Source organism: Candoia aspera, chromosome 6 (genome assembly GCF_035149785.1).
Source record: "Candoia aspera isolate rCanAsp1 chromosome 6, rCanAsp1.hap2, whole genome shotgun sequence".
NCBI classification, from domain to species: domain Eukaryota; kingdom Metazoa; phylum Chordata; class Lepidosauria; order Squamata; family Boidae; genus Candoia; species Candoia aspera.
The window spans coordinates 55,049,296-55,076,710 of NC_086158.1; the positions used below are offsets into that span (position 1 = coordinate 55,049,296).

General features: G+C 36.8%; 1 protein-coding gene across 23 annotated transcripts in view; it reads left to right on the forward strand.

Moving 5' to 3' along the window:
* The first annotated feature begins 1,214 nt into the window (after positions 1 to 1,214).
* Positions 1,215 to 27,415, forward strand: part of TCF7L2 (transcription factor 7 like 2) — a 220,946-nt gene continuing 194,745 nt past the window's right edge. For 12 of the 23 annotated variants that reach the window (XM_063307164.1, XM_063307165.1, XM_063307172.1 and 9 more), the window contains exons 1-3: positions 1,218 to 2,093; positions 2,409 to 2,475; positions 2,670 to 2,794. In XM_063307164.1, coding sequence (XP_063163234.1) covers positions 1,905 to 2,093; positions 2,409 to 2,475; positions 2,670 to 2,794 — 381 coding nt within the window. In that variant the 5' untranslated portion in view covers positions 1,218 to 1,904. Of the gene's footprint in view, positions 2,094 to 2,408; positions 2,476 to 2,669; positions 2,795 to 27,415 lie in introns of all 23 variants that reach the window. The other 11 variants (XM_063307181.1, XM_063307185.1, XM_063307182.1 and 8 more) reach the window with 4 other exon arrangements.

Sequence of the window (27,415 nt, forward strand, 5' to 3'; positions counted from 1 at the left end):
TATATTTGGCAATTCATTTACTAGCCAGCTCTGGGGGACCACACAGTTGGATCACACACGCGCAGCAGTATTTCTTCTTAAGAGCCCTTCTGTCTTCGGATGGGAGTTTTCTCAGGGCGGGAAGCAGAAGGAATACTGTATTCGCAGAAGAGAAAGGAAACAAAAAAGTTCGCACTTCTATCTAAAAAGTCTCACTGCCCTCGATTCTCCCGCGGGACAATTAACTCGTCCTATCCATTCATCCGCTTCCTACCCATACATTAACCCAGGAAAGGGAGAATAGTGGACTGTTCTTAAGGCCTTTCCCCCTTACTTTGGTCCTCGACGCCCGATCCCTAGAAAGCCGGACTTGGCGCACTTTGCCTGCGGCTCTTAAAGCGCTTACTTGGGAGTTAGCCGCGTGGAACTCACTTTCGAGTAAACGCACGTAGACGCAAGTCCCAGGAACGTTAACTGGGACGATCCTCCGCAGAAACCGCGGGGCTCCTTTTCGAGCAAAGACATTCAGGTTTGGGCTGCACCTAAGCGCCAGGCGTCCCCGCCCCCCAACACTTTCAAATCCGATACAAAACTATTTGGAAGCCACACGACAACCGGAGTTCTCTCCGCTTTCTCCTCCTCTTTCAGCAATAAAATAGGGAAAAGTAAGTCGGAGGTCACTATTCTGGCCGCAGATGAAAAGCAAAAACGTTTTACAGCCGTTAAAAAGAGCACCCCCCCCCCGCGAAATGATCTCAGTGACTGGAGCACAAGCCTGTGCATGTTTATTCGGAAAAAAGTCCCAGAGGACCGGAATCACTTCCTGGTAAAAGTGCATCGGATGCAACCCTAAAATTTCACTACACCGCGCCGGAAAGTTGAGTGCGCAACCAAGTGAGTGCAGGCAGATACGGAGAGCTGCTTTCAATGCCTTGACGGTTGTGCAAACGCACTACTGAAGCGAATGCCTTTTCCCCTTCCCTAATTTGTTTGCTGCGGCCCGAGTTTTGTTCGCTTTGGCCCGCTCGGTTAGAACTGACAGGTTCGCCTCCTCGCCTATCTGCATTGTCTCTGTTAGCCTGTTCCCCCCGCCTGCTTGCCTGCGTCGCGTACCCCCCTTCCGGCTCTCTCCAAAAGGGATCATTGTTAGTTTCTCCGTTACCCCCTCCTCCTGTTTATTTATGCACACGTCACCAGGGAGCCCCCGCCCCTCCTGCATCTCATTAAGTGCCCAGTGTTTCTTTCTCCCTGTCAATAATCCTGGATCCCAGACTTCTCCGTTCCTCCGGATTTCGATCCCCTTTTTCTATCTGTCAATCAGCGCCGCCTTTGAACTGAAAAGCTCTCAGTCTAACTTCAACTCACTCAAATCCGACCGGCACAGGCTTCCTATATCTGCAGCTTCTACCCCCCTCCCATTTTTACAGCTGATTTGTTTGGTTTGTTTGCTACCATTTTTTTAAACAATTCCCCTCCCCCGTTTTAACCCTCCCTCGTTATATAATTTTTTTCTTATTAATTTTTTGTGTCTCTGCCCGCGTGTCTGTGTGCCCGCGTGTCTTTACATGCTGATCTGATCATCGGAAGAAAAGAGAGAGAGAAAAAAATCCAGAAGAAGGAAAAGAAGAAACCCAAAGTCACTGGTGCAAAAGGAAAGGAGCAGGGACGCTGCCCTCCCCTCCTTCTCCTCCTCCTCCTCCTCCTCCCCCCTCTGTTCCCCTCCCCAAGAGGAAAGAAAAGGAGAAAAGAACTTTCACCTGGGACTCTTCTTAAAATTACAAACTTCTCCCTTTTCTTTCTGTCTTGCTTTATTATTTTTTTTAAAGAAAAAAATCCTTCCCCCTTTTCTTTCCTTATTTTTTTCTGCCTCTCCCTCGTTCTGTCCTTGCAAAATTGCTGCTGCTGGGGGGTAAGGCAGGAAGAAAATGCCGCAACTCAATGGCGGTGGAGGGGACGATTTGGGGGCGAACGACGAACTGATCTCTTTTAAAGACGAAGGGGAGCAAGAAGAGAAGATCTCGGAGAACTCTTCCGCGGAGAGGGATTTAGCGGACGTCAAGTCGTCTCTGGTCAATGAATCAGAAACTAATCAAAACAGCTCCTCTGACTCGGAGGTAAGAAACGTTCCCCCTTTGAAGCACACCTGCCTTTCTCAACTTTGGCGGGAGGATTCTCGGAGCGGAGATGGGGGAAAGTCGGGAAAGGGGGGTAGAGTACAACTGAGTTCTAACTTGGTTTTCCCCGTCATAAACTGGCCTGTTGCCGTATGCTTTGCCTTATGTTTTGCCCAAACTTTTAACTTGTTCTCTTGTTTTCTTTCTTCCATATCTCCCCCCCAACCCACCTATTGCATCCACTCTTCTGCTCGCTTTTTTTTTTTTTGTTATGATGATTCCCCCCCCCCTCCCATACCCCGTTCTTGATTTAAGGCGGAGAGGCGGCCTCCGCCTAGGTCCGAAAGTTTCAGAGATAAATCCAGAGAAAGTTTAGAGGAAGGTAAGTTGTTGTTCACTTTTCCAGCACCCTTTTTTTCGTCTAGTGGGGAGGAGGCGGAGGTGAAATTCTCATGCATTTTCTGTAGATTCAAGTACATTAAGTTTTACTTTGGTTTTTGTGAAACACTTTCTAACTGTGATCCCCCTTCCCTTCTTTTATTTTTCTCCTTGCTCCTCGTTTCCCCGCCATGTTAGCTGCGAAAAGGCAAGATGGAGGGTTGTTTAAGGGCCCACCATACCCTGGGTATCCTTTTATAATGATTCCCGACCTGAGCGGCCCCTACCTCCCAAATGGCTCCCTTTCGCCCACGGCGAGAACGGTAAGTGACTTTTTTGTTTCCTTCCCCGGTTTTTCCGCTGTGATCCTGCGTTTCCCTCCTTTTTTTCCACCGCTTCCCAAAGCCCCCAGTGATTCCTGCGTGTCCCGCGCGTTCCTTCCCACTTCGGCCATGGCACGGCCAGAAACTTTCCAAAACTTTTGTGCGTTCCGCAGACGGGAGGGGGGGCGGGTAAGGGAGGAGAGAGAGGTTTGTTTATATCTCGCCATTTTTATCCCTTTACTTTCAGTTTGAGGGGGAGGTGTGGATTTAGCCCCTGTGACTTTAAAAAGAAACCCGATTCGGTACGTTCCGTTCCCTTTGGGTGCTCAGCCCCAGACCCTGCGCTCGAAGCGCCACAAACTCGGGGGTTTCTGCCCCGCGCTGTTTTCTCCTGCTCTCTTGAGTGGCGACTGGGCTGCTTTCTCTCCCCTCCCCCTTGACTTTCCTTCCACTTAACCCTTTATTGGCTGTCCTAACCTCTCTGAGCTACGTACTAATTTGCTGGGTAGTTGCCATTGAGTGATTAATTGGTGTTAAATTGTATCTTTTATGTATACACTTTACAGGGGCTCTTGTTTTTAAATTTATTACAGACAGCAGTTTAACGGCAAGCATCTTGCTTTATTGTGTTTGTCCCCTTCCAATTTTCTGTTGTTTGTTTCTGAGTATTTCTTGAGAAGAGCGTGTTGTCTTTTCCGAGTGGGAAAACGTTATTTGCATTCCTTTGCAAGGCGACATTTTTAAAAGGCACAGTTGTTTTTTAATGAAGGATATAGATGTCGTAGGCATTATATAGCTATGACATACATGCACACATACATAATAACTCTGTGGTCCTGTCTTGGCTTAGTAGTACAAACTGCTTTTTTTCTTTTTTCGTTACAAAGGGAAAATCTCAAGGAATCTTTCTTTCCGTTCCTCTTAGTTGTGTGTGGCTTCAGGAAGAATCACACCAAGACAGCAGGATTTCTGAAAATGCACACTACCTTTTTCTTTTTCTTTTCTTAAAAACAGAATCAAACCTCAGCAAAAGCATTAAATAAAGGAACAAGCCTTTACTTGAATGGAATATTTTAAATCACAAGCATACATACATTACTTTTACTAAAGGAAGTATACTTTTATGGGTGTGGCAGAAAGATCAGAAGGCGTGGCAGAAAATAAGTTGCTGTAGCCATTAGATAGTTGTTTTATTAAAGCTTTTCATAGGTATAAAGTGTTGGCTACTTCATAGACTTATGCCAACTCTACTCACTCTTCCTAGAAGTAAAAGGAACTTTTTATAAATATTATTTATAAACCAACTTACAGTGCCCCCAAGGGAATGCAGAATTCATACACAATCTGTTGTTAGCTTTTCTGTTTAATCTTTAAATTAAGATAAAATTTTCTATCCTACTTCCCTGTCTTCTGGTTTCTTCAAGTTACTTTTTCCTTTTATAGTGGTGGTGTAAGACAGAAATGTTGAATAATAAGTCCATTGTTAAATACTTGTGGGATTTCTGGTAATACCAGTCTAGAATAAGAGATATTTTCAGTGCATTTTAAAATATCAGGGTCAGACTTGTTTTTATTTAGAGTCCAAATTCAGATGACAAATTATAGAGGTCAGGGATGACCAGATAGTGTTTACATGTACGTTTTTAAATGTTTTGAAGGATGAGGTTAACCTGGTGAATATATTTTATAATTTGTTGTATTTTAGGGGTTGCAATCAAAGCAAGTAGATATTTTGTAACCACTGTATTGGTATAATAGAAAGAAAACATGACTAAATACTGTAATTGGAGAAGTGATGGGACAGGTAAAGGGTGCTATATGTTGGCAGCAAAATTGTGGCTATTTTGTGGCTATTTAATCGTACACTATGACGGCATAACTTTATTCCCCAAAGGAGCTTCTAGAAATAATTTGGAAAATTTAAATTTGTTTGGCTGGAGAGCTTAGAGACAAATTCCCTTTTCCATATAAGAAAGGATATTGTGGTTTTTATACATACTGTATTTTTATCTAGTCACACTTTTGTTCTAGATTAGATCCATCTTCTTTTGAAATGAATGGGGACTATTTGTATGGATGTTTGAAAAGAATTTGGATCAGGCCTTAAATAGTTATTTGTTAATAGAAAAAAATCACTTAGTAATAAAGCCCTTTCTGAAGAGTGCTTTGTATAAAATCTGTTATTTTATTGTTGGTATAACAGGTGACCTTGTTCTTTGCCATCACATGATTCAAAAGGCATTTTCCCTCCTCAATAGACAATTTTATTATTTGCATGACAGCCAGCTGTATATTTCAGTTTCTTTTTTCTTTTTCTCATGCAACTTAAATTATAGCTATAAAGAAAATCCATTATTTATTTTGTTGCAGAGCAAAATTATTAGAAAATTGATTTTATGTTGTATGTTCAGGATATAGTCAAATAATTAGGGTATTGCTTTTGCAATTCAGAGTATAAGTAAATAACTAATAGTTACTTATATAAATAGAACTATCCTCCCATTTTGAGTGAATGTGCTATTGTTTTTAAAACTTTCTCTGTATAATTATTATTTTTTCACTGTAGTTATAGGCCTTTTTTATTTAGAAAAATCTTTGTTCTTTGATATTTTAAAATCGATTTATAGAAACTCTGATCTATGATTTTTTGCTGTACAAATGTAAATGGTTTTAAGCAATAATTAACAGTGCAGTCCTAGATAATGTCTATTCAGAAGCAAGCCCTGTTGAAATAAATGGGACTTACTTCCAGGTAAGAGTGAAAGGCATTAAAATCTAAATTTTCTTACGACAAGTAATAGTTCGGTTGCTGAAGACTATGCAAAATGTGACAGCAATAATTATATTTTTCAAAGGACAAAGATTCTTCTGCATTATACTAATCCTGCTTTTGACAGAGTAATATACCTGGCTGTTAAGAGAACCAATGTACATTAAGAAGGGCTCTATTAGAGATGAAAAAAATGCATTTAGAACTAACTTGTGTGAAAATGGATGCCATGAGAACAATACATGAAACTTAATTTCATGATTTAATGGTAAAGCAATTAAGTAGATAGAATGATCCTATTTACAAATATAATTTTAATGTTAATATTATTTTACAGTTAATTACCAATAACATTACTTTAAAGGTTTGTTTAATATATTACTTTTGTACATTTGTTTTTGTGATTGGGTTTTGTTTCTCAGTTTTTTTATCAACAGGTAGGAAATAGGGGACTTGTGATATAACAAAACTCAATAATGGAATATTTAACATTTTAATAATAATTCCTTTTTTTAATGCTCTCAATCATATTTCTAACTCTTCAACTCAGGAATGTAGATGCTGGAGGATAAGGAGTTAATAGGATTCCCCCCACCCTTTTTTTTCCCCCTGCCATGAATTGTTTTGACAACAGTTTTCAAAAGTGTGACAATCTGAGCTTCTGCAGTACAATGTAATATTACTGTAATTATGCAGGTCATTACATTTTAAGGAGAGAACAATGAAATGCTTATCGTGCTGAAAAAAAGAACAGGTGTTCCTGCCCTTCTTTGGTATTTATGCTAATTTGTTTTTCAACTCCTTTAGAAAAAATTATAGCTTTGCATTGTTCAAAATTCTGCTTCACGTGTGAAGGTTTGGGTCATTGCTAATCTTTAGGTTGAAGCTTGATTTCTGAAATAAGGATGCTGGTGGTAGTTGGATGTTCATAATGTACATCTGGCTTTCAAATGTCAGTGTGTTTGGGGCTTCGTGGCAGGGATGAGCTGTTTACTGAATTTTACCATTCACTTTTTTATGGCTTTAGTGGAAAAAGTGTTTTCTCCTCTTGAACTGTGTAGAAATAAGCTGCTTTGACACCAGTGAAATTAAGCACATTGTCTGTGACTCTCAGTTCTTAGCATGGTTAGGATGCTGTTTCTGATCAGAAATAGCTTTGCAAACTTCATATGAGTAATTTCCTTTCAACCTCTCTCGTCTGAATTCTTTTTAAAGTCAGGCTGAAGAAGGGAACTAGTGCAGGAGCCTGCTTCTCACTTAGAAAGTCTCTGGAAGGTTAGATTTTATGTTGAACGAAGGGAAAATGTAACCATCTTTTTATTTTCATGTCCCAAATATTACTTTTTTGTTGAGAAACTATGCTAAAACATAGATAATTAGTTTCCAAGCTTGGTATTTTACTTAAGGAGCTCTAGGGTTTATGCATTAGGAAGATTATTATTTTTTCTTTTTTTTTTTTTAAGACAGGGTAGAAAAAAGACAGCTGCAGAATTCTCTCTTTTCTCTTGCATCGATGTATACCATGACTAAAACTGCTCAACCCCCATTTACAGCTGTCTGGCAGTTATGTGGAAGCTGGGTTATGGCTGTTAAGCACGAGACAACCTGGATTTAACAAATGTTTCCCTAAATAGAGAAGAGGTGATTGTTGGAAGGATGGGGGTGGAAGTTGAAAAAACACTAAGGCAGCAATTCATGGCTGCTCTTGAAACATAGTTGCTAGCTTTAAAAGAAGCACAGAATAGACATTCTTTGAGCCAAAGTGCATACAGTTGCCAACAAAAGAGCTCTTACAGATAAGAAAGCAGGGATGTATGTTTTTTATTTTAATTTAGAGTTGTAGGTAGAATTAGAATGTTCTTCTTACACATTACCTGTTCTGGGATCTTTTTTTCTTCTGCTGCAGAACTTTTATCTGCTGCAATGGCAGCTGTTTTATTGTTTGCATAGTCACAAAGTCTGCATTCTTCCGAACTTTTTTTTTTTTTCCATATTGTGATCTTTTTGTACTGAGCTATGGCAAATAGGCAAGCAGAATGTTGGCCACCGACTCGTAATTGGGTAGGTTGGTGAAGGAAATGGTTAACTTTACAACCAAAGGCAAACTTGTACCTCCACAGGTCTGCTGAAAGAAATGTGCCACATTCATTTGCTGGCAGGAACTGAAGGGTCATAAATCTACAGGATTTATTTACCGCCCATAACACTTATGAATGCTAAGATATTTGACGCCACGCTAGCCTTACAATATCCAAGGTCCATAGACACTGGCAATGGGTCAGGTTTCTTTCACTAATTATAAGCAATAAGAGATGGGAGAGGTGGGAGGAATTAGGGAAATCAACCCATGAAAAGCTTAGATTGTTTTGGGGAGAGTGGGGGGTTAGTTCTTGTTCTCCTAAAAGTGGGGCAGCCTTTTCATAGGATTCAAAGTTAACTCTTGCAATGCTGAAGAACAATCTGAAGAACATTAAGCAGAATCCCAGAATACTTTTCACAGAACCTCCAAAGAAATATACTATAAGCTTCAATGTTTTGATGTTTCATGTTAAGATAATTTTTATACTAATTATTTTTCTTATACAATGTTTGAAACTATTTTAGTAGAATGTTTAGTTATTTTTTTTAAATGAAAGCTTTTATATGATTAAAAATAGCCAGAGGACAAGCCAATAAACATTGCTGATTTCAAAAACTAATTATAAACTAACCCAACTTCACTCCACCTTTTAAAAATGAAATCTAATCTTACTTTTTTTTGAAGTGATGTTAAACAATAGATTTTTCAAAAAGTGTGTCTCAGAAGAATATAATAAAAATCTAGTTGACTTGGGAGAATAACTGGCTGTCTGAGAAATTCTAATGTGTAGGGATGCTTGGAAAGTATATCTATGATTGATAGCCTTTGCTAAAATAGAAGCTGAAGATCTAGGGTTCATCAGTTTTTATGTGTCAGAAAAGTCTTGGAACCAAGAAAACTATCACTTAAGTGGCCCCTTCAGAATCTCTCTGACTGAATGAGTGAATGGTTTCACTGCTTTTAGGTATAAGATTGTATTTCTTTTAATTGGTATGTTGATGCTTCTCTATCTTAATGTTTATAAGCAGTCTAAGAGCTGTTTTAAAGAAACTTGTAGAAATGACTGGGCATATACATACATATTTTATGCATTTTATTTTAATCTAGTGAGATATTTTTTCATAATACTAGTTTGCGCAAATGAGTCCAAGGAGAAGTAATACACATCTTTCCTCCCATGTGTATTTCATCTTTTTTAAAAATACAACCTTAAGTAGCACTATTTAAATAGTAAATGCTCAAGGTATGAAGGACAGTGGTTTATGAATGTTCCAAACCAATAGACTTGTGTAACTTATTAGTCTATCGGGTTAACTCAACATCTCTTAACAGAATGCTAGTAAGGTGATATAGTAGTACCTTTTAGCAGGTCATCAATTTGTTGTTACTCAAGAAAAATCTTATCACTTCCATTTCAGGTTGACACTAGCTCTGCTCTTTTTAAATATTTCAAAACCTTGATTCACATTCTTTTATAGTCGGACCAGCAGGCATGAAAGAGTTAACTTGCTAACTAGGAAATTTGGGAGCCTGGTTGGCCTTAACAGGGTACAGCATACTTACAGAGTTTAATTAGTACATAATTGTTCTTAGTCTGCCAGAAGGGAAAATATGCAGAAAAAGTGGAGTTGTTCTTCTACAGTCTTCAGTTTTAAAACAATAAATCACTTGCATATTTGTGCAATGATTCAAATGAAGCTGAGACTTCTCCAGCTCAACATGTGGTAAATTGTAAAGTCAATGAATTGCAGATGTAGGCTACAGTCCGATTGGGGTCTTGTTTGTGTGTGTGTACAATGAGAAAGAAGATGAGTATAAATATTGTGAAACACTAAATACATCCATGGATCTTGGTTTTAGCTATCGTTTTGTCTTTCAGGACATTAACTTGAGGGCAGTGGTACAGTTAATCTTAATTAGTAATTCTAATGACTGAGAAACAGTGGCTTTTCTTACATAAAATACACATCACAATTAGATAATCTCTGTCCTAACAGTCAGGAATCACGCTGAGACAAGGAATAGGTCTCTAGTGTTTTATTACTGCTACATTAGACAGAAAATCCTAACAAACTGAAGAAGCGTGGGAAAAACCCAGACAGATAAACCCCAAAAGTTAAGGCGGGTCTGATCTGTGTCTCTTTGAATGGCTGCTTATTTCCTCAGTACTACGCATGCATTTTCCCCCCTGGATAGGGGCCCCCTCCTGCTCACCATCAGTACTTATGACCATCTCTCTGTTATTAATTAGGAAAGAGATTCTTAAAATATTTCTGTATCAAGACTTTTAATGAAAGATACAACAAGCTTGTATATCTTTTGGAGAATTTGTTGCCAGTTCCATAAGAGATGCATTTTTACATTCCCTGCACACCCAGAAGTCTCATCAACTTCACTAAAACTTACTGCTAGAATAATCCAGGCATAAAGGCCATGTTGTTGCTCAATAACCCCATTGTTTGCCTCTTAGTTATCTAAAACTACTTGTTAGTTTGATGTAGCCCCTGTCTTAAATAGCCAAGTAAAGTAGCACCAGTGTATTTTTCTTCTGAATTGGTTACATAGATATAGTTACATAATTTAAGACTGGTAAACTATAACTTTTCTTGACATGTAGTTGTAATAGCATTTTTAGTAGTGGAAACGTTTTTAGTAGTAGTTTTAACCATGTGCATATCAGGTTGTTCTCTTATCCCTGGTGGTGCTTGAATATCTTTAGAGATGTAAACATTTTTCTCTGAACTAAAGTAGATTAAAATACAATGAATGCTTAGTTGTGTGTACTCTCAGATGACAAGTAACAATAATGGATTAATTCAGATGTCCTCTTTTGTGATCTTTAAATAAAGGCTTGGTGCCTCTTATTTCATTATTGGATTTTTTTTTACATTTTAAAGGTTTGTTATGATATATTAAATTATTACATATTTTACCTTTTCCCTAAAGTGTACACTAAACAGGGTCTTGAACCTGTACTTCTCCATATCCAATATTTTGGCTCTTCTCAGATATTTATTGAGTTTACTATGGTTAGTACAGATCAAGAGTGTTATAAACCATGGTTAACAAATCCACTGTAAACTGGTTTTGCAAACTCAGGTTTGGAGGTAATTCACATTTTAAGCGAATTAGAACTAATTATGTGTATTTTGGTACATATAGTTACAGGAAGCCACAGAATAGAGAAGATAATATGCACCTTCACTTATGGCATATCACTCCTTTAAAATCAGTTGAAATATCTGAAAATAGCTTGAAAACCAGGAAATGGTTTGAACCATTGGTATTAGAGATACCATTTACAATAAAAACTCATGATGATTTTGCTTGAGATAACTCTGGTTAATATGTATTACTATATAATATAGTAAGCTAAATCCACATTTTAGAACTAACTGAAATCATTTGGATTTAAATTGGGACTTGTCCTGTTGCTGGCTTTTGGAAAATAAGGTATGAACTGTCTGCAGCCAGACAATATATCTCATGTCCAAAATTCTTTTGTGAATAGAAATTTGCTTTCTCTTAGTTAATAAACTTATTTCTGGCCTCTGCCACCAGAATGATAGGGATTGCTAGGGCTGAAAATTATTCCTATATAAAAATGAAGATTTCAGAAAGAGAGGTTGCTTCAAATTTCTGTGTGAAGGTGCTTTTGGTTTTTTGTGGGTTTTTTTTCAAGTAGGACAGCCAGACTAAGATTTAATATCTCAGTAAATGTATGTTCAGTGTCATACCATTCAGATTATAGCATACTGCTAGTGAAGCGCAGAAAATGGAATGCCAAAAAATTCAAGGTAGGAATAAAGAATAAGGAAGCGCAGATCTGAATTTCTGGAGCATAAACAAAGCATCAGTAACAATAGGTGAATTTGCATTTAATTTAGCATCTTCAGGGTTTCCATAGAATAGGGTTTTCTTATATAATTGTAGCCACTGAACTAACTCATATCTTAAATGCAATGTGACAAATCATTAGTTAGAGATTAAAGGTATGCAGCAAGATTATAATGTTCTTCTCTCATGCACTGGTACTATTGTTTACTTTTTTTCTAAGCATAGTTGGCCACACTGTCCAAATCAACAAGCTATTATTAGTACTTCTGAAGCATGATTTTCATGTGAAGTCTAAATTTGATCATTTATTATTATTATTATTAATATTGGATGGAACATGGAACTATGGATATTCAGTTTCATGGCTAGTATTTAAAATGGATGATCAGGAGTAATCTTAAGAAATTGCATATTTAGTGTTTTCAAATGAAGGACATCTATTTTTTTTAATAATCCTGATTATGTCAACTTCTACTTAATAGTGCCTTTTCCAGAGTGAAATGATGGACTTTTGATGCAGTACCAAGATGTTAGCCAGTGATAGACCTATCATTAACAAGAATTTTGTTTTAATGGTTAAACTTTGTGCAGGGCTATGTTTTGATAAGGGTGTTGTGAGCCACCCAGAGTTGTTGTTGAGAGCAGCCCAGAGTTGTTTCAAGATGGGTGGCCATACAAATCTTTTAACTAAATAAATGAAATAAAATCTTAGAAGGATAGCACTTTTTCATATTAGAGTTTCTGTTTAGCCAGTTCTTATTAGTGATATAAATAATTTGCATCTAATGAAGTGCAGCTCACAAAAACATATGCCTTGTAATAAAACCTTTTAGTTGAAAAAAGTGCTTCTAGATGCCTTCTGATTTTTTGCTCTCCTTGACTAACAAATTTCTCTTCCTACAACATAAATAATCTACATATAATTGGAGTTCAGGTAAAATTTGTAATGTGGCTGTATAGTCAAACAATGAAAAATTATAATGGAGTGATGTTAAAGTGTGGTCCATGGACCTCCTTGTGTGGTTCAAGGAGATGTACCAATTGGTCCAGCATGCCCTCTGCAAGTTCACAGTCCAGAGCCGACTTACCATCTCCATCTTACCTTCCTACAAGTGTTGATAGCCTGCCCACTCCTTAGCCCCACTTTCCCACATGGGCTGACACTTGATTAGATCTTGTTTCCTACTCAACCATGCTTCTCCTCATGCATTGCCAGTCAGCTGGCAAAAGCCTGCTCACTACCTCAGCCCCACCTACAGCATGCACAGACAATCAGCTGGCTTATGAGCATGGATCAGTGGCTGAAAACTAGTTCACTGAAGTGTACAAGTGATTAAACAAGTGGCAACATGAGTACTTAATATTTAGAAAACTGATAATAGTGATTAAATTTTATGTACAGTTATCAACTCTGGGTGTGCATGTGCTGTGTTAAGTGGACTGTTATCACATAAGCAGCCTAAAAACAAAAGTACAATAAGAAATAGTTATGAATATCTAAAAACTGGATTTCATCTGGCTAGAGATCCACTTGCCCATGCCTATTAGAGATTTCTGTTGAAGAACATTCTTGATCAGCAAATTGTGCTATGGGTTGTTGTTATGGCAAGGGGTACATAAAATAATTCAAGTGGTAAACACTTAATTTTTATTACATATTAGCATGAAATTTTAATTTTTAAAAGACCTTCAAATTGGAGAAAATGAAAAATTAAATGCAACTATAATGGTTATTTTATTTCCTCCTACAAAAATGGTGGATGGGTTGACTGGCTTAGTTAGTTAGTTAGGGATTCCTCCATTTTTCAAACATTTATTTAGTGGTCCACAGTTGCAGATAGTGTGATAAATACTGCTCTAATAGAGTGATCTAAGCAGGGATAGTCACATGTAAGTGCTGCCTGATGAGCAATCGTAGTTCATAATAATTTATTTATAATATTGATTTATATAGCCACCCATATCACGAGTACACAGATTCTCCTGTTGTGCTTGTAGACCTCCAGGTTCAAATCACAATAGAGAATTTGATACTATAGTAATGACTTTTTGAGTTTTTTGTCCCGTTCTTCTTTGTCCCACTTACGTTAACTTTTGTTCCCTTTGCATATTGACCTAGTTTACAAATAATGCTAAGCCATATTAATGGTTTTTAATTGCTTTTTAAAATACTAACAGAAAAAGGAAAAAAAAATACAGTTACAAATGTTATTAAAAAAAAATTGTTGGGAGAATGGTTTGGCAGTATGTGTGACCCAGTCCACGGTGGCTTCTTTAACAAATCATGGTCAAAATATTTTGGCTTACCGTTATGTACAAACCAAGCCATGATATTGTGAAAGGAACTTTATGATGGAAAGGGAATCTTGAAGTAGCATTGTTCCAGCGGTCTGGATGGCCCTGACCCTCTTTCATAAGGCATTAAGGACCTGGATGTTCCCACAGGCATTTCAGCCAGGATGTTAAGCAAGTCCATTTTCTTACTGTTTTTTCTTAGTGATTTGAAAGGGATTTTTTTTTACCCCAGGGATGTGTTGTAGTATGAATTTTGAATAGCGATTTTATGAACTGCATAACTAGGTTTTAATATTTTCATGTGCCCACCTTCATGAAATAGGCAAATTATAAATTGTTTAACTAAAGAAATAACTTATTGGATGTACGAACAAGGAAAATTATGTCCATGAAGCTCCACACTTAAAAAACTTTAATTGTCTAGATCGCTCACTGCTCAGAATTGGACATTAACAGTGGGACTTGCAACATGGCCTCATTCCCATGTCTGTATATGAAGGGGGATTTTTTAAATTGTTGCTCTTACTTTGGTATGACCAATTTTGCTTTTGGGTACAAACCAACTATTGATTTGCATTCACAAAAAATTGACTTGAATTAATTTTTAGTTCTAGGTTGGATACTGGATGCAAATCACACAAGTGCAAGTCATTTGCTTTGCACTTGACATTAAATATAAAGGGAAAGGAAAAGTGTTTGAGCACAAGATTCACAACTGTAGGACTGAACTGATAGTGGTCAATGATACCCTAAAGGTTTTTATTTGATTTGAACTGTACTTTGGCATTAGTACAGTTGTAGTGGCCAAGTAGGACATAAGATTTCTTAAGTGATGTTGTAAATAAGTATTTTGTTATTATCAAAATATGTACTCTACATTAACTTAAATGTACTATAAATGTGCACTTGTTCTACAAAATTAATGTCAGTTGTGTTTTGTTAAAGAAACAATTTAATATGAAATCTTACTAATGCTAATAACATTAATTTAGTTTTAAGTGTTTTGTCCAGTTCAGCCATGGAAATTAATTCTTAAATTGATTCATTTGGCCTGGCTACATCACAGTGCAGTCTAGAATGCAGAAGAAAAACACAGTGAATATTATTAGGTTTATTCTCAGTTAGGAACAGAGCTCTTCCCTGGTTCTTTTCTAAAAGTCTGAATATAGTAATACAAATATGCCTCTCACTTGAAGTATATGCTTGAAACTCTATATCACTGATAGAGTGCCAATAGTGCATTCTGACAGAACAAACCAGGCCATAACATGATTTGCTACTTTTGGACTTCAGGTAATAGGAAAATGTGGATCAGTGAATAAACTTGGTTTGTTTTAGGAAAGTAAACTATTGTTTGAAGCTACCATTTTTGCTGGCATACTGATTTCATCTGTGGTTTAGTATGATGCGTAAACAGTACTGTGTGATGGTCTGTGATTTCTTGGGATATTCCTGGTTTGGTTTTGTGTCCTACCCAACCCTCTAATCAAGTCCTTGAGATGCAAGGGAGAAGCAGTTTAGAATCCAGACAGCTTAAAAACCAGAGCCTAGAAAAAGAAAATATGAGGATTTGGATCATCTTCAAGAAAAACATTTCATAATTGTTCAACAAGCCATAGTTAAAACAAATTATGGATTAGGTTGATAAATGCCATCATGAAAACAGTATTCAAGGGTTTACAGGTACAAATAACTTTTGTGTTAGTTCAACTGAAGTACAGTTCAATTAACTACCGATTTCTGTAAATGTATTTTAATGAAAAGAATTGAAGTTAACTTACTCGTACTTCCATTGCAGTAATAAAAGTAAACTCATATCACACATGTAGGGTTTTATATACTATTGTTTGAATTTTAGTAGGGGTGCTATTTGGATGTTAGGTGGTATTCAGCATAATCATGATACGAAATTCCAGTGCCACCGTGTGTTCCAACTGACCAGGAGTTTGTGGAGAGAAAAGACTAGACAAGCTTTCATTTAGCTCTGAATCTGGCAGTTGAAAAAAAGGAGAATAAAGGGAGCTCTAAGGAGGGACAGTTTGTTAATGTGGCATTCTGTGTTCCAAGGGGAAAAGTAGTTCTCAGACTAAGAAATTCAGTCTTGCAGAGAATCCTGTCAAGAACACACAAGTTGTTTGAACGGGATGTGGAATTGTCACAATAATTAGAGAAATCTCTACTAACTGAGTGGCAACTTTTATAAAAGACAGAAGATAAAACTTCAGATTTGTTTCTCCCTCTCTTTATGTCTCCCTCTATGAGTCATTCCTGATCAACTGCTGCTTCTATTGATATGCACTTGGGAAGGGGGGCTGGGGTGAAAAAGGGCAGGCATGTGTTGTGCTACTTACTCATCGTTAACTATCCTTGTTTTTGATGAACTCCAAGCTGATACACCAACATGTCACATAAAGGATAAAAAAAAAAGTATTTTGTCACTTACTTCCTTTTGTGTGTTAAAGCTGTTGATGCTTTGAGCAGCTGACTGCTGCTTATGTTTTAAACTCAATTTTGAGTGTGCATCAGATGAGTTTATAAAAGATGGATAGGTCTTGAGTTGGTAAAAAGAGTTGCAGCTAGAAATGCCATTCTCATAAGGAAAGGCTTTTGGGATTAAATTCTACAATTTTCTGGTTTGTTATTCTGGGTCTAGGTTGGTGGTGTAGGTACGTGTCAAAAAAGTTCTCTTTTTGCAAATGTATTTATTTTTATTTGGTTAACCATTGGGTTACAGTGTCTTTCTTCTGGACTCTCTGCACCTTGACCAATTACAAGTACAGAGTCAGTGTGCAAAATAATCCTTGCCATCATGATGTTGCGGGTGGGAGGTTGGTTGGAGAGGGAAACTTCATCTCTTTGACTTTGCCTATCATGAAAGTGTTAGGAATTAAACCAGTGACTATGGAAGTGTCTATAGGTTTTATCACTCACTGCCATTTTTCCCCCTTTTGAAGTGATTTTATTTGGAATTTTGTTACTTAGAGTGATTTGTGTTTTGAGATAAACTAACTCAAGGGACTTCAACTTCCAGAATCTACTTCTCCCCACTCACCTTACAGCACCTTGCTACCAATTCATTCTTGGAGAGTTGAGGACATACTGTAGTGAAAAAAATAAATGAGGTACAAGAGCTTCTGAGGAGGGAGGAATTGCCCCATAGGGACTTCAGTCCAATAATTTTATATCCCCTTCTCCCTGTCTCAGCATCTCCCTACACCCCACTCCATGCTGTTCAGGAGAACAATGAGGGCTGAAAAAGTTTTCAAGAGAGGAAGCTGCTATTCTTGAAAAGACTTCCTGCAATTATTGAAGGCTGTTGAGTGAGAAACTGTCACTGATACATTTTTAGCTAGGCCTTACTGAGTGTTACTATCTCAGTGGACCGAGTGGTCATTTCTTAAATTATGTTGAAGGTTTCTGCAGCTACTGTAAGTAAAATTGGTAGTATATTTCATGGTAAAAGTGGCAAACATATTTCTTTCCCTTGCTTTCACTCATGGCATAGTTTCAATATTTGCTTTTAATTTTCCTGTCACTTGAAATTAAAAAAAAAGTTTTTCCCCTTTCCAATGACAAATGTTTATTTCTTTAGCTAATTAAGTAGTTAATAATCCATTTGCTACCTCATATTTTGTGGGCAGGTTACAAACTTATAAAAGATTTTAAAATCAGTCACAACAATACAGTTCCACTTAAAGCATAGAGATGATGTAAAATCCATTATCCCAATTTAAAGTGGGTACTTAAAATCCAACTGACCAAAAAGTGATAAAAAAGGAGGAAACACATAGAAGCATTTCCTGGTAAAGTGCATGTTTCTTCATTTTAAATTCAGTAAAGTTCGAAAAACTTTTTTGCAAGTAACTCCCTCAAGTTGGGTAGTTGAAGGCCTACTTATATTGTGAAAGGTGGGAAATCTTTCAGGGTCAGAGTTAAGGAACATATTTTATTAAACTTGCACACCTTTTATGATAAACTGATCAGTTGTTGAACAGATTAGTTAAGAGCTGTTAGAATTGGCTTTATGAATCATATGCTTACTACATTCCAAGACTCAGACACACCTGCAAGTGGAGGTGTGTATATTATTTGTAACAAGATACAATGCTATTTGAAATTACATATTTGAAATATGTTTCTATGTTCTTAAACATTGTAGTTAATTTTATTGATAAAACTTATCAACACTAACAATAACACTGCTTGATAAGCAATACCTTTACAAGCCTAGCTTTTTTCACTAGAAATCTGAGTGGTTTCCAAAGCAAATGTAGACCTATATTTTAGCAAGATAAGGTGGATGATTTCAAAGATCCAACTCCTGTAGAACTAAGTCAGAAAACTTAATAGAGTAAAAATGAAGTCTGTTGTTATGTTAATTAAGTTAGAAATTAATTTGCAAAACACACCCTTCAGAGTCAGTCCTACTCATTTTAAGTTTAATGATTACCTTGTTGTAAGAGTAAAAGGCGTTGAAAGCTCAGGAATAATATATTCTACCATTTGCAAATCTGTAGTAAATGAACATTCTTCAGTAAACACCAACGAATCTGCAGCTAATCAGAGTACATTTTAACAGACTGTTCTCTGTGAATGCTCATACCCAATTTAATAAGGGATTTTGGTCTGTCATTGAAGGTGATGGAACCTTTTGTCTAACTTTCCATCAAATTCTTCATACGAAATAGCATATATCGGCCTTCTCCAACTTAACATTCTTTAGATATTATGTTAGGACTGCAGTTCTCAGGATTCTCAGCCAGTTTGGGGCAGTGCTTACTAGGAATACTGGGAATTGTTTTCCACACTTGTCTGGTGTATTTCAGGCCAGTGATGTTCATCCTGTAAAATGAGAGATACATAACATAAAGTAGGGTTGTGATGATCCTTTGAAAGATACTTTTAGCATCCACTGTTGAATCTTGAATGTGGTCTCATCTTTTTCAGGCTTCTGTGACTAATTAGCTGCTCCTGGCTGCCTTTGCACTTGTATGCACACATTCAACCACTTTGTTTTACTACCCTGCATTGTGAAGGACCTCTTTTGAAGACTTTGCATAGCCTTAGTAAAAAGGTTTCCAATGTGTCAGGCAGATCCTCTAAAATTGTTCCCCATAGGATTGATAGACATTTTACTTTTTAAGTCAGGTAATAGGCTTATTATTATTAATTATTAATATTATTAAATTTGTATGTCACTGATTCCCAACAACTTTCTTCATCCAAACATCTTGTTTGAGATCCTTCCAATTATAGTTGTTGTCTATTTTCTGTAAATAACAATAATACTTTGGCAGTAGAACTTTTCTACCCATTCTTCTGTAGTTTAGTATAGTGGTTAGCAGGAGATGATTCCTGCATCCATCTTTTTGCATCATATTTAAGAATATGGAGTTGGGTAAAATGCATATGAGAGCCAGTTTGGTGTAGTGGTTAAGGCATCAGGCTAGAAACCGGGACACCTTAGGCACAAAGCCAGCTGGGTGACCTTGGGCCAGTCACTTTCTCTTAGCTCTAGGAAGAAAGCAGTGGCAAACCACTTCTGAAAACTGCCAAGAAAACTGTTGGAACTTGTCCAGGCAGTCTCTGAAAATCAGGCATGATTGAATGGATTAAAAAAAATGCAAATAGGAAAAAGAGTTTGAATAAGCATATTGCATTAGCATTTGATAATTCTGAGGTAGATGTACAGTAGTGCTTAAAAGTTTGTGGACTCTTTTGAATTTTCAATATTTCTGTATAAATATGACCTAAAAGATGATCTCTCCACACAAATCCTAAAACTAGACAAAGAGAACCCAGTTAAACAAATGAGTCAAAAACATGGTGGTTTATTGATTTATTGAGGAAAATGATCCAAAGCTGCAAATTTGTGTGTGGCAAACGCATGTGAACCTCTGGGATTATCAGTTCATTCGAAGGGGAAATTAGAGCCAGGTTTTGTCAACCAATGGGATGATAATCAGGTCTGAGTATGGGAGGTCCTGCCTCATTTAAAGAACAGGATTCTGGGTATTTACTATCAACATCTGATCTTCATAAAACAGGTGTGTGGAAGTGTGTCGTGGTTTGAAAAGCAAATTTCTGAGGAACTCCAAAAAACAGTCTAAGCGGGCTGGAAAAGGTCACAAAACTACTTCCAAAGTTTTTGGACTCCATGAGTCAGTCCACTGTCAGACAGTAGTATACAGATGGAGGCAGTTCAACATCATTGTTACCCTCCCTAAGAGTGGTTGACCACCAAGATCACACCAAGAGCAAGGTGTGCAATACTCTGGGAGGTCTCAAAGACCCCCAGGGTACCATCGAAGGAACTAAAGGCCTCTCTTGCATTGGCGAATGTCAGTGTTCATGAGACCACCATCAGGAGAACAGTGAACAACAATGGTGTGCATAGCAAACACATGATGTATCTATTACCGAGTTTAATTTTTAAAATAGACTATCAAGGCATAAAAATATTCACTCTACAGTAATAGAAGCATCAAGGAAAAAATATCCTTAATGGAAGCCATCTAAAAGGCAAGAAGGTGTAATAAGTTAAAAATGAAAATCCTGAGAAAATATTTTTTATAAAATGGGCAGCAACAGGACCCTAGCTGAGAAGGTCCTTACTCGTGTGGTTGAGGAGGCAAGGGAGAAGGGACTTGGAGTCTCCCTCTACTTTCTTGCTGATAAGTATCAGTCATATATGGCTGTTCATTCTGTGGCAAAGAAAATTATAGTATGATTCAGCCTACCACAAGCTTAAGTTCCTTTCTGCAGTCATCTCCAATGAGTTCATATAAGGTCTGTTTACGTCTCTTCATCTATTACCCTACTTACATTCATAGACATTTTGAAGAACCATACAGATACATAGAATGCCAGTACATGTCTCTCCTTTTCACTAGTCTCTTTCCCTGTGAGTAGAAATAACTTCCTTTGAATAAACGATTGGGATGGCTATTTGGAATATTCATGGGTTTCCAGTTTCTCTTAGCAGCTCTTCAAGCTATGTGTATGCACATGTAAGCATACAGGGTGGAAAGGAAATTATATGGTACATTGGTATTTCAATGCTTTGAAATAAAGAAAAATATGGTATGAATATTAAAAAAAGAATATGACATATTTCGTTGAATATGAGAGAGGATCAAATATGTGGTTTCCTTGGATGGTTTGTGTTTATAACATAAGCCTTAGTATTTTTTAGTTTTATGAGAAGTACAAATATTCACTCTTGAATAGTATATATTGCAATGTAGTCAGTTAAATATAAACACCTAACATGTTATTTGCAGGACTTTCTGTCTCTTGCCTTTTTCTGTGATATTTTACATAATTCTATTAATGAGAATGCTTTTCTTCTGGGCAAGAAAACTCAGTTTGGCTATTTTGGTTGGGTTAATGTTTTTCTCCTGTTCTCTTATTGCAAGATAATTATGACTTGGATTGTGTAGGTTATGTGGGATATATAATATGTGGAGGATATTGCCTTGGATGTATACACAGGTTTTTCAGGTCCTTTTCAGTTCTAGGATTGAATAATATGTCGTGCATGAGACATTTCTTACAGGGATGTCATTTGCAGTGATTGCATGAATAGTTTCCATGCTGGTTAAATTACTTTGAGCTATTGTGCTTTCATATCGTTAGTAACTTTAGATTATTTGCACTATATTCAATAAATTGCTATGCACCCTTCAGTAGCCTCCGTAACTTTCAGCTGTGTGAAAATTATAGTCTGAGTGTTGATAATTGGCATATATTTCAGATGTTTGGCTCAATTTTGAAAAATCTGGATCAGCAGAACTTTGTCCAAACTCCAGTCAGTGAGTGATGAGTTTTTGTTTCTGGCATAATGTTGAGGTCCAACAAATGTTCAGGGATGATGTCCCCTGCCCACTTTAGTTCTAAATTAAGTGGTGTACTTAATCTCATCATGCAGGCCCCAATATGCTTCTGGGGCACTTAAGAGTTTTAGAAGCATGCAGAAAACTCTAGCACATCAGCAAGCATCTCAGAAATCCTATACGACTGTGAGGAATGACAGTTCTTGTGTCCTTCTGTACATAGAATAGGGGAAGTAAATGTATTATCTTTAATAAATAGAGGAACACTTGCTTTGACAAGTTAATTTTTGTAGCTTCTGAACTTTAAAAAAAGGGGTACTGTACCTTTTCCACAAAACCATTTAGAAACAAAGTACAGTTTGATGTGTAAAGAATACTACCAAGGGTTTTAGTAATTGTTCCTCTGTTAGAAAGGTTTTCTGCTATCAAAAACAGAACTTGAAGAACTTCTGAAAGTAATTACTGGATATGGTATTTAATCAGGGAGTATTTTTATATGTTCAGTTAAATTATCTTTGCAGACAGTAGCATCAGGATAATCATAAATAACATGTTATAAAGGAACCTTTGCTGAAAAGCAGAAATATAGATGGATATTCTGAGCCACCTTGATCAAACGATTGTGTCCCACTTAAGAGAACCTTTGTTTGTTCTGCACATAACAGTATAATAAGGTTTAGAGGTGAACAGTTTAACTTTGAGAAATTGTGAGGGATTTGTAATCTTAGCACAGAGACTTTTACAGAAGACTTGATAGTCATACATCAGCTTTGAAAGCAATTCTTCACACTGTGTTGCGAAGTAGTGAACTTTGTACTGTGATTTGGCCTTCAGTTTAGGGTGGATGGCTTATTAAATAGCAGGCCTGCACAACTTTAGAGGGAAAAGGCCACATTGATAAATTAAAAACAATTGCAGGCCACAAAAGAATACCTGGTGTCTTGATCAGCTGTTTGGTTGCCACTGGAGCAGCTGGAGCTGGTGGCCGTGGCAAGGTCAGGTGGTCTTGGAACAGCTCAACAGCATGTCTTTTGGGGCAGTGGCAGCAACTTTACTGACTTTACAAAATGCACAAAGCTGCTTGGCAGGCCGGATGTTGTGCAGGCCTGTTCTATACCAAATAGACTGACCCTGTATTGGTGCAGAATTGAGTAAGTCCTGATGCAAGGGTCACAAAATACACCCACAGAGCTCCTGGATGTGAGCGGTAATCCTGCTGAACTCACGGTCGTCCTTTGTATGGAGCAGCTCTACACTTGTGTATATTAGTGGCTGTATTGGGCTCCTTCAGCTACATTACAGTAAATGTAACCAACAGGAATGATGGTAGTGGCAAGTGCATGGCCCTCATAAGGGGTTCATTCCCTTCCCTATATCAGTAAAAAAAAAAAAAAACGTTCTAGAAAAGTAGAAACCAAACTTTAGGTCTTCTTCCTCCTGTATCTAGAGGTAGTGTTATCTCTTGTGTCTTCTATCTACTGACTCGGTGGAACAATAACATTTTCTGTTTAGTATCAAAAATCTTTGACTTCTGTGTTGAAGAAGGCAAACAAAAGAAAATAATGGGTATCTTAATCTGGACTGGACCCATGTGTATCTGTGCTGCTGCTACAAATACCTCTCTGTAACAAGCAGCTCCAGACTTGTAAACGCAGAGCAAGATAGAGATTTTTATCCCAATTCAGTGAGTGGGATGGTTGCCTTATAGTTCTGGAACTCCAGTTCACAGAAGTTCACTGGATCAGAGTAGAGAAATCTTTATTCTCTTTTCATGGCTTCATGGTTGAAAATTTTCATTCTAAACCCACAATATTAAACAGGCCATTTAAATGCAGATAATTTCATTTCTGGGATAGGATACGTTACAACCAAAATCTATTCCCATTAACATTGTTTCCTTGATTTCTGTTTACTAAGACTTTTAATTTGCCAATGGCATATAACTTAGTGAACACAAATTTCCATGAGTGCTCAGATTTAATGCCACACTCTATTTTTACCGCCCTCCCCCCAGTTTTTGATTTAATGGAATCATTAGGTAGGAGTTGACTGTGCCATCGTAGATCTATTTGTACATTTATCAGGTATGCCAAAACAGTGCTTTTCTTGATCTAACTTTTAAAAGGCTAAAATAAAGTTTGTTCTTCCCTATGAGAGAGGAAATTACTCTTCAGTTTAGATTACTATATTGCTCTTTGTCACTTCACCTTGTCGTTATTTTTATTTTATATATTCCTGAGCTAATATTTAACAAGGCTGCACCTAGTAGTTTTGTAATAAATTGCCTTAGGAATCTATTGTGTAAAAAGCATTTTGTTGTAGTTTTATAGAGGAGCCTCCTTGCTCCCAATTTATGAGCAGTGGAGCTGGAATTAATCAGTGATGTTGTGGCCTGCTAGAATGAATTTTTGATGGGGTGCTATATAGGCTTAACTCTTCTATGTGTGATTCTGAAGGATCACTTCATTCATTGCATTTTTCCTGTATAGAAAAATCTGGGTACATCATGTCTGAGTATGGCACAACTAATGCTTTCCTGCAACTATACAAAACCTTGCAAACTTGAAACCAGAGAAAGAATCCTATTTTGCTTTCTTCTCACCTTTCCAAGGAAGTGTGGAGGTAGAAAATTAAAGATAGGAAAAAAAGATTCAATCTTAGCGGTGCTGAGAAATAGAAATTAATACTGGGATTCATTAGAGGAGGAAGAGGAGTCTTTGTAGGAAAAAATAGTGTTGTTAGGGAATATAATAGATTATTCAGGTCTGACTTGTTTTCATTAAAAAATGGATGAGAAAGAGTAGATTTAAGACTGCTGTATAATTGGACTTTTTCCCTGCTTCCTGAATGATACCCATTGGCAATCTGATCCAATGAGGTCTAAACCTGCTCAGAAAGCGCAAAAACATAGAATAAAACTGGAATTAGCAAAGTGGTTGTGGAATATTATATCTGGAAGAAATAGCTTGATGGTACTCTGAAGATATGCATCACTTTTTTTGAAGCAGAACAATGTACTGAAATATTTTGTCTTTTTCATTTTCATATCACCCTAGCATATTCTTATCTTGGTACTGGGACCAACTTGTTGCAGGCATATAGTTGTTTTATGGACTGATTCAAGATTGACAGAAAAGATGGGTGTGTTTTCTTTTAATTGCTTTCTGCAAGAAAGAACATAAATCCTTGGGTATATGGATGTTAGGAAATGTTTCAGCCCAAAACTGTAAATGTTACATCATTTAGTTTTTTTCCCACCCTTTCTCTTACTTGACCAAGATGTGTTTTAACAGCATTTTCAAATTTTACTTTGATTAAGTTTAGATTAGGCACACATTCCTTAAGTAACAACCGTTTTCCCTGAACCATTGCACTAATTCCTCATACATGGAAAGTTTTGTTTCGGATCTCACAAAGAATAGAGCCATGCGTGACAAGAGAAATGTCAAATGAAGAGGCAGATTTCAGAAAAGGCAGAGGGACATGAGTTCAGATGGCTAACATGAAATGGATAATGGGGACAGCAAGAACATTTAAGAAAGAATTTTATCTTTGCTTAATTGACTACAGCAAGGCTTTGATTATCTCAATTTTGTCAGCATATAAATTATATTAATGCTTTAAAATATGCCAAAATATCTGATTATTCTTCTGAATTGGAAGCTATTGTAAGCATTGAATTCACAAATTAAGGTTATTTGAAATAGGGAAAGGAGTGAGACAAGAATGCATACTGCCCATAGAACTGTTTAACATACATCACGTGTAAGAATGAAAACATTAAAAGAAAGGGTGGCTGCAATCAGATTTGGAAACTAAAACACTATTAATTGTGGTATGCAGATAATACAACTTGCTGACCAAACTTAAAGAAGTATTGTAGCTCATTACAAAGATAAAAATGGAAAATGAAAAATCCGAGGTAATATTACATAGTAAGACAAAGGTAATGTCAGTCAGCATGCCTAGTGAACTCAACAGTTGGAGGTGAAAAAGTAGAGGTGTTAGTTTATTTTGGGAGGCTCAAGAACAGATCAAAATGAAGAATGTGGTGGTAAAGAAAAGAAAGATTAATTCTAGGAAGGGAAAGCAATGTCAAACTTAAGGAAAAGTAAAATTATGTTTCTGTGAGAAAAAAAAAATCAGAATAGTTAAAGCAATGGCTTTTCCAGTTGTAATAGATACCTGTGAAAGCTATACCTTTTAAAAAGTGGATTGGAAGAAGAACAAATCTGTTGGCCCTGGGCAAAATAAAGACTGCTCCTTTGATACAATGATCAACAAGAGAAATTAATATACATACTGGGCATATGTTGTGAACAGATGATTGATGAGAAAACAACTACTATGTGTGGCAAGATTGTGGGGAAAAAATGAAGGAAAGGACAACTGATAAGATCAAGGGGACTGCTGTAACATCTTGGGAAAAGCTATGGATTATCAGCAGGAACAGGCAGAGATAGTCATTGGTTACTAGGATCATGTCTGATTCAGTGACACTTAAGTAATTGTAGAAATCTTAAACTTTGATAAATGGATTCTCTTCCCATTTGGTGTTACATTTGTACCAAATGCTCATTGAAGCATGGTCATGACCTTTTAGAAGGTCAGAACCAACTAGCAATACATCTCTTTGTCCCATATCCTATCCCTTATCTAAAAGCAAATCTGTAAAACATCAACTTTTCAATCCTGGTGTCAGCAAAAAGTCCATAAAGTGTTGCCAGAACGTTGCAAAAAAACTTCTTTGTTTTTTGTTTTAATCTGTTCAGTCATGTCTGATTCTCGGAGACTGCCTGGACAAGTCCCTGCAGTTTTCTTGGCAAGGTTTATCAGAAGTGGTTTGCCATTGCCTGCTTCCTAGGGCTGATAGAAAGTGACTTGACCAAGGTCACCCAGATGGCTTTATGCCCAAGGCAGGACTAGAACTCATGGTCTCCCAGTTTCTAGCCTGATGCCTTAACCACTATACCAAACTGATCAAATAACCAAATAAACCTTGATAAGATAACCAACTTTATATTCCTTTCTTTTACCTCTAACAGTCTTAATCTTTAGTGCACTCAAATATTGTTGTAGGATTTGATTTCTCTTCAATTCTTCTTTATGCCATCACACAGACTTCTTCAAGGGTTTAAGAAGCCTCTTTTTTAGATCCAATAAGAAAAAAATTTCCAGGTCATTTTCTTGGTTGTCATTTGTATTTCCACTTTAATTTTTAGAACTTCAGCCAGTTTCTTTTGTATATCCAATAAAGCATCCTTTTCCAAATCATTATCTTGGCCATTTGTAGTTCCACTTTTGATATTTTCTCTGTCTTATCAGACAAAATTTGCTCCACATCTGTCATTCTCTCATTAACACCTTTGGACAGTCTGTCCATAGAGTCAGACATTACTTGCACTTGATATTGTAGCTACTGATTTCTGGCTCTGTTCTTCAAAGATTTTCTTTAATATTTCAAATGTTATGACATTTTGTGTCATTTTCTAAGTCCCAGTACTAACCGACACCTAAAACAGGTATGTATTTTTTTCCTTGCTACTGAGAATCTTTAGTGTCCAGTTTCTAAAATCATAAAATCACTTATCATTGTTAAGACATACAGTAACTTAAGATAGCCAAAATAAATCTGGTTCCCACAAGAAGCTATTTATTTCTATAGTTAATTCCAAAATCTTACAGTAAAAATCAATACTCCAAATTTAGCAGGACCCTTAATCCATTTATAACTGTCTTAGATCAAAATTTTATTTAGCTTTTTGCTGTTTATTTCAAATTCTTTAAGTTCTTAAACTTATAAT